The sequence below is a fragment of the Brachycentrus maculatus genome, unplaced genomic scaffold (genome assembly GCF_059751285.1).
Source record: "Brachycentrus maculatus isolate JH-2025_06_01 unplaced genomic scaffold, ASM5975128v1 h1tg000570l, whole genome shotgun sequence".
In the NCBI taxonomy this organism is placed as follows: domain Eukaryota; kingdom Metazoa; phylum Arthropoda; class Insecta; order Trichoptera; family Brachycentridae; genus Brachycentrus; species Brachycentrus maculatus.
In genome coordinates, this window is record NW_028281311.1 from 10895 (window position 1) to 18837 (window position 7943).

At 28.8% G+C, this 7943-nt stretch overlaps 1 protein-coding gene across 1 annotated transcript; it reads left to right on the top strand.

The window, feature by feature from the left end:
* The first annotated feature begins 2590 nt into the window (after positions 1-2590).
* Positions 2591-4771, top strand: LOC148301361 (U6 snRNA-associated Sm-like protein LSm1). Its single transcript, XM_088273384.1, has 3 exons — positions 2591-2823; positions 2918-3102; positions 3954-4771. The coding sequence occupies exons 1-3, from the start codon at positions 2766-2768 to the stop codon at positions 4125-4127; spliced, it is 417 nt and encodes a 138-aa protein (XP_088129510.1). The 5' UTR covers positions 2591-2765; the 3' UTR covers positions 4128-4771.
* Positions 4772-7943: the final 3172 nt, after the last annotated feature.

A 7943-nucleotide genomic window follows, 5' to 3' on the forward strand; every position in this document is an offset into this window, starting at 1 on the left:
AAATTATATAAATAATATCAAAATAATTATATTAATCACGTAGTCTTGGGTAAAAACATTAGTAATAAGTAATAGTGTTTAGTCATATTTTTATTTTGTTTTTACCATGTTTTTTATATTTTTTCATTTGTTATATTTTCTCATTTGTTTATTTAAATATGCTTCTTACCTTTTGTTTTTTCATTTATTTCTTTTAAATGTGCTTCTTATGCGTATTTATTACAACTGTTAATTGTTTTTATATTTTGCCATGTACCTATTAGTTTTAGTTATTTAAAAAAAAAACTTTTTTTGTACTTTATTATTTGTGTTCCAGTCTTGTTAACCTTAATCCCTTGTCTCAAAATGAGAAATAGAAATTACTCATCGGGAATATTATGTATATGTAAATATTATTTATGTATGTAATATGTTTTGAAATAAATAAATCAATTTACAAGTTCGATGTATATTGCATAAAGTTCTCATAGCCCGTTAATTTTTAACTACTGAATCTATTTGGCTAATTAGTTTCTAAATAGGGACAATTATAGAAGTCCGGGAAGTGAAATACTGAATTTATATGCGCCCGTTCTAAACATAAATCTGTTCTGACCTGTGATGAAGAGATTAAAATTACGGTAATATGGGTATTGGGTACACCAAACCAATGAAACCTACCAACATTGGATATCTAAAAGCAGTTATTAAAAAAAAAAACATTGGTAAAATATTGTAATAATTACACACTTTAATATTATTATGAGAATTCAACACTTGTATTAGATTTTTTGCAAACTTTTGAGTTTATTAATGCAAACACGGCTAGTTTAGAGAAACCTGTAGTTTTCGAAACTAGTCGTGTTTTTATTAGTGTTCTGATAAAGTGTTTTATTTTTATAATTTATTCAATATGTCATTCTACAATGTTATAACCAAATCAATAAATAATACAAAATAACAATATAAATCCAGAAAAACACAAAATTACATAAAAATATCTGGAAAACAATCTAAAGACAGGTATTTTTTTTTAAATCCACTAAGTGTTATGTCCTTCACATTGATAGATGGATAAAAAATAAATTATCTTGAAATTAATATTTTTTAAATATGTACATATGTTATAATCGAGCTCTAGCTAAAAAAATCTGGATGTCCGAAATGCTTGTATGATTATATTTAGGTTTACCAGTTTTATTGATATCTAATCTAACATGAGTAAAAAAGGAGTTAAAGACTAAATAAACCTCCAACATCCGAGTATTTATATAAAACAAGCCGAAAAATTTCACTGTCCAAGAAAAAAGATAAAGTACCTAGTTAGGCAAACCTTCAGGGTATTACTATTCAAGTTGGCAACACTGTTCGCGATATTTTCAAATAATTTTTCTGCCAATTTATCTCAATGTGAGGCATTGGCATAGTAGAAAAATAATAATTTTACAAATCCCTGGTTTGTTTTGTCACACCCAGTCATGATTAATATAACAGTGGGTTACTATTTCGGGTTAAAGGGTCAAAGTTTCACCCGAGAGGAGCAGACGACTTTCACTGCTGGCTGTAGATGCCATTTTATTACCCGTTGTAATAACATTATATTATAATATTATTATTTACGTGATATGTGTAATGTTTTGAATTTAACTACCAACTTTTTATTTATTCATGTTTTGTAACAGAAAATATCATGGGGTTAGAATTATATGCAATTACATCATTGTCAGGGTACTAAAAACATTAATTGTGAAAATAAAAAAGATTTTACTAAGGCTATCTAAAAGCGTTATATAAGTATTCTGTTATGGGCAAAAAAAATACGCTGTTTTAAATTTACGATTAAGAAAATTAAAAAAAAAATTTGATCGACCCGTCATAAGTTATGAATAACACTATACAATCTATTATTCTTACATATCACGTATGTAGTAAATAGGTAAATTTTTAGATTTGAATAAAAAACGGAGGTCTATTAAAAGATGCATAAAAGAGGCAAAAAGAGGCAAATAATGTTCGCAAAGTCAGAGTGGTGTGGCGTTATATCCTCTCTCCTTGTTCCTTTGGAATCGGAGTAATAGTTAGTAAGATTAATTTGAATATTTATAATATGTACTCGAATTCCATTTAACTCTAAGGTAGAACTCTAAACAACAACTATTTATTTTTAAATAATTATTTTCATTTTTTAAATAAAAATAAAGACTATGCCCTATTTAAAATACACAGAAATAGAAAATGATATTTTGAAATCGTGATTTTTGAGTACGTATTTTCCTAATTATTAAATGTTTTCCTACGCATCCACGAATTTGAGAAATTTGTGATCTACTTAGCTTATTTTTTAAACCAATAAATAGTTTTTTTGTGATTTGTAAATAAATTGGGAAATAGATTATTATAAACAATAAATAACACGATATACCAGTTAGAAATTGGGAAAAATACATTTTAATTTTAATTTTATTAACTTGCTTCCTACGTTTTTGAAACATCCAACGTACCTACCATTTTTCCTAATCAATTTCCGAACGGTAAATAACCGAATATGTGCAACGTTAAAAACGTATTCGGAAAAAGTACGTGTACTTAAACGTGTTTTTCTATGGATTTTAGGCAACTGTCAAACTTTGACGTTTATTTATTTATCACTCGTGTGTGCCGGCATTCTTTATTTTTATAAATATAAACATTGTTGTAAAAGCTTAGACAATTATATGTAAAGACACAGCAATAATTTCAGCTTAATTGTCAATTATCTATATTAATTCTTGCGATTGCAAAAAGTTATGGCGAACCCTTCAAATCCGCTAGCGGGCACTGCTCATCTATTGGACGAATTAGACAGTGAGAAGCATTTTAAAAAATTTAAAGTTTTTTATTGGAATGTATTATTATTATTTTTCAAATGTTTTATTGATATAAATATTTATTTTTACAGAAAAACTTATGGTTTTGCTAAGAGACGGACGAACTCTTATAGGTTATCTGAGAAGTGTTGACCAATTTGCCAACTTAGTTTTACATAAAAGTATCGAGAGAATACACGTAGGAAAAGAGTATGGTGATATCCCGAGGGGAATTTTTATAATACGAGGAGAAAACGTTGTTCTCTTGGGTGAAATAGTAAGTCAAATTGTATTTTTTAAGTAGCATTCCTATCAATATATTGTGTAGTACCTTGTTTTTATTGCTTTTATTTTTTGAACATGGTACGGTTCAATGTTTACAGTAGAAGATGGTTCCTCCATCGTTTGACGAGACAAATGGATTTCTAGCGCCTGTTGTTGTATTTTTTGTGTATTATTTGTGCATTTGTATCATAGATGAGAAACCGCATTAAAAATGAGTATGTTTATAATAATTTACTCGCCATACAGGATCAAATTTATAGCTTTCAGAATTTCCTTATGAAATTTTTTCAATGGCGGCCATCTTTATCCCATCCATTCAATATATTGTGAACAATTCATAAATTGTCCATGATAAATTGAATGCAGTTAACGCATTAAATATCAATAGTTGATTTTCTATTAAATTATTATTATTGGGTCTGAATTGAAGCCAAGAGTTTTTATACTGGATCTGGAATATGATGGAAGCTTTCAGTGTCTGTTTTTTTTTGTTGATTGGAAGATGTTACTTATTAGCAATCAGTCTGCCAATGTACATTTATTTTTTAAAAGTTATTTAACTAGTTGCCAGTTTATCCGTCACGTGACTCGGACAAGGAGTTTGTGTTGCATTGATGAGTCCGAGTGCTGCTCGGGCAAATCGTATTCCAACATGGTGGTATTGATTTGCCTGAGCCAAATATATTTATGTATTTGTTTTTATTGACTAACTTGAGCAGTGTATTTATTTTCTTCGAGTCTTGTTTCAAATTGTTGGGTGATGCTTTCGTGCACCGACAAATTTGCAAAATTCGACTGTTAAGTGGTTAATTACTAAATACATATCATTATTACTTCTCTTAGGACTCAGATAAAGAAGAAAACTCGCCGCTGACAGAAGTATCAGTAGATGAAATTCTGGAAGCGCAGAGAAGACAGCAGGACGGCAGGATAGACCAACAGAAATTATTATCCAAAGCTTTAAAAGAGAGAGGACTCAATATTCTGGCAGAACTGGGACACGATGACATGTTCTAAAATACCTCTCCTTGATCTTTTTGTAAAATCTCATACTGACATGGTACAATGTTATGTTCAACTGTTCTGAATTATCACTCGAGATACCCAATTTTATTTTTTTCTCAAAAAAACAATGACGAATTTACAGCAAAATATATTTACATCATTTAAAATACAAGTGTATTATGATGTTACATCATTTGCATTCTAACCAAATACAGTAGAACTCCGGAAATCCATAATCCCGGGAAATCTGAATAAAAATCACATAAAATTATTATATAAAACGTAATTTTGTTTAAAAATTATTGAAAAGTAATAAAATATATAGTACTCTACCTACATTCCTACACAAGTACTGTAATATTATATTGAAATGTAAAAGGCATGTACAAAGTAACTACTGTAGTATACAGTGCTATGTATTACAAATTTCTCAGCTAATCCGAACTCAACTAATCCGAACCAAGCCATAACTCCAATTAGTTCAGATTTCCGAGGTTCCACTGTACTGTTAAACACTGGATTGTTCACCATACTGATGATATATTAATATATATATATTATATGTGTCTCAACTAAGGCGAAGCATCTTTAATTTTTTTTATAAAAGATGAAAGTCTGAGCATTCCATATTATTTTGTATAAAAAAAAAACAAAAATGGCTTACCTCAGTTGATACACGTATACAAATATTGTCAGCTGACAAAATGATTCAACTCCTAAATATTTCTAAAACAAGTATCTTTGTATTATACTCTTTTTGTAAAGGAGCTACAAATGGTTCAGTTAAAACACAATTGCAATTCTAATTCATACGATGACCGCATCATGACGATAATTTTTTATGTAATATTTGTATCTTGTAATTTTATAAAGTATTATATCACAATAAGAAAATTTATGATATACCTCTTCGAGTGTATATGCATGTAATTACAAAATAATTTTGTGACTACCTTTAGTTAACACATTGTTTGCGAGAAACACTTAAACGCATCTTTAACATACTGTTGGTAGAGAGCGAGAGTTGCTAATAAGCGCTCTGTGCTTACTTTTGGTAGAGCGCGAGAGACACCAAAAAATATTGTACAGATCAGAATTGGGTTTGCAGTTACTTGTGATTAGTATATGACCCTAATCAATATACTAATTAGGGTCGGGGTTGATGAAAAAACCGCCTGACAAAAATGTGTTATTAAACCCCCCCCCCCATTTCAGATGAAATGACTGCGCATCAGTCACCTTTAACATGATAGGCACAATTTGAAACATTCACATTTAGAGCATTACATGTGTGATACATAAAAGTATGCTTCTCCACATGAATTCATCGACAGGTTATGTGGTTATAAATTAGTAACAACCAGACCCGCTACTCTCCCTTACCACAATATGGAATAAGGTTTTTTTTTAAATAGCTGACAATTTTCTGTATGTTATAAATTTGTTTTTATATCCTCTAAAACTACACAAATATTCATTTTGTAAACCTTCCAAATTTCATTTTATTTTCTGATTAGTTTTTATTTAGTGACAAATATAATAATAAATTCTTCAACTGTAAACTATTTCTTTGAAACGAATACTTGTGAAAAGCATGGATGTAGTTTTTTTTCTCTATTTTTGAAAATTATATTTTATTGTTTCACCATGCGTAGGTACACATTATACACATTGTAGATAAACTAATTATGTATCAATGATTAAAGAAAACACTTGTTTTTTACCACTTGAGTTTTATTATAGACTACATGTTTCAGAAGTTAAACTTCCATCATTCAGGTCTGTATAATAACTGATAGTTATTATACAGACCTGAATGATGGAAGTTTAACTTCTGAAACATGTAGTCTATAATAAAACTCAAGTGGTAAAAAACAAGTTTTTTCTTTAATCATTGTAACATGTCTTACCACAAAGTTAATGCCGAAACAATAAATAAAACTTATTATCATTTTTAATTTCTGATGATAAACTATGAAATATTCAATTGTCTGTAATATTATTCAAATGAATCTCAACAACCTTAAATGTGTTTTTTTTCTAATTTATTTAAAAAACAGTGCAATCAATGATGTAATATTTATAGTAGTGCATTGTCTAGTATCCATGTCCAGAAATATACAATAGAAGACTTATTTGGAATGAATTTAAATAGTGTTTTATTCTTGGTTAGCATGTATATATATATATGAGTATATTTGCTTGGAATAGTGGATACTTTTATATTGATACTCTGACTAAAATCTTATCTGAACACAGTCACTGACTATGTAGTAAGTGGGTACATTTCCCATGCTTTGAACAATGTATGATCGATCGCAAATCAAAATTTAGGTGATTCAAAAAACTATTATGAATTGGAAAAAATAAAGTGTTCTGGACACCATTGTATATGCAGTGTACTATCCACTGCTTAATTAATTCATTAAAATTTGACAATACCTATTTTATTCTGTCTTTCATGTAAGAATGTTCTCCCCTAATATACTAAAGCATTTATGTTATAATTCCTCATATTGTGTTTATCATTATACTATTACAAGTTCAATTTGAATGAAACATGATTATATAAATAAAGATTTATGACACTGCTTGAATTGTTTTTTTTTTACATTTTTAAGCTATTTTCACTGGTTAAAGACATTTTGTACTTTCCATCTGTTATATGTAATTTGTTTTTTAATGTAAATAATTATTTGAATTGATTTTCTATTTATGTAATAATAATTCCTTTCTACTGGTCTAATGTCGAATCTCATTTGACATTGATTTTTCGCTCTTAGGTCCCATGTCAGATGTTATTTGACATTTTTTTCATCATGAGTATTATTTATTTAAATTCCAAGCTTACATTTTTGTCACTTTTATCTATTACAACAGTATGTGGAGCAGAGGAAAAAGATTTTTTCTATTTGGAATGTAACTGTCTACCTAGATTTTTTTTTAATTTTGGGGGCCGGAAAGGGATTAAAAGTTCTAATTAACCTCATAGAGCAGATGGATGAAATGATTTCATCTCAAAAACTTTCACGTTTAATTAATTTTTATTATTTGCATTCGCATCTTCAACACACACACACACAATTTAATATTTATACGTACAGCAGGACCTCTTTAATCGGAACGCCTACTCATCCCTTCTGCGGTTCTAAATAACGGAAATCCGTTATACCACCAACGTTGTGCCAGTTACTTGCCAAATCTCAGGTATATATATTGCGAAAAAATTGTTTTCATTACTCGTCCCGCAATTATTTTTACCATTGCGTCGCTTGCTTATTTCGACAGTTACATATTTGTGGTTTTAAATCATGGCTTCGACTTCAAAAATATTTGATTTCTTTAAAATAAATTAAATTTTTATTAAAGTTTAAAAAATACATTTAAATTTTCAGAATACATATTTGTTTTATTTTATAAAAATACCCTAAAGATTCTCTGTACTGTAATCCGAACGCTCCACTAGTTTGAACAGTGAGTAAACTTTCAGCGTTCGGATTATATAGGCCCTGTTGCGATATATACTAAATTTATGTATGCATTCGAGTGTATGCCTCCATTGTGTAATAATAGTAAACGCATTTAGCTAATGTGCTGAAGGTCTCAGGTTTGATTCCCCAAGGGGTTCTAAATACATATTAGTTATATTCCACTCTATTTATTTAATATTACCCTGGACTGGTACCTGAAGCTCAGGATTGATCACCTTGCTATCATGTAGAAATAGAATTTTTATGTAAATTTACTAAAATAAAATTGAAAAACCTGAATGGTAATGAATATTTTATTTATTTTGAAATATATTTATTTGGCTAAAATAAAAATCAT

Coding starts and splice junctions, on each gene's coding strand:
- LOC148301361 (XM_088273384.1), top strand. CDS start 2,766: ATGGCGAACCCTTCAAATCCGCTAGCGGGCACTGCTCATCTATTGGAC. Junction 2,824..2,917: donor TCTATTGGACGAATTAGACA/GTGAGAAGCATT, acceptor TTATTTTTACAG/AAAAACTTATGGTTTTGCTA. Junction 3,103..3,953: donor TTGTTCTCTTGGGTGAAATA/GTAAGTCAAATT, acceptor TACTTCTCTTAG/GACTCAGATAAAGAAGAAAA.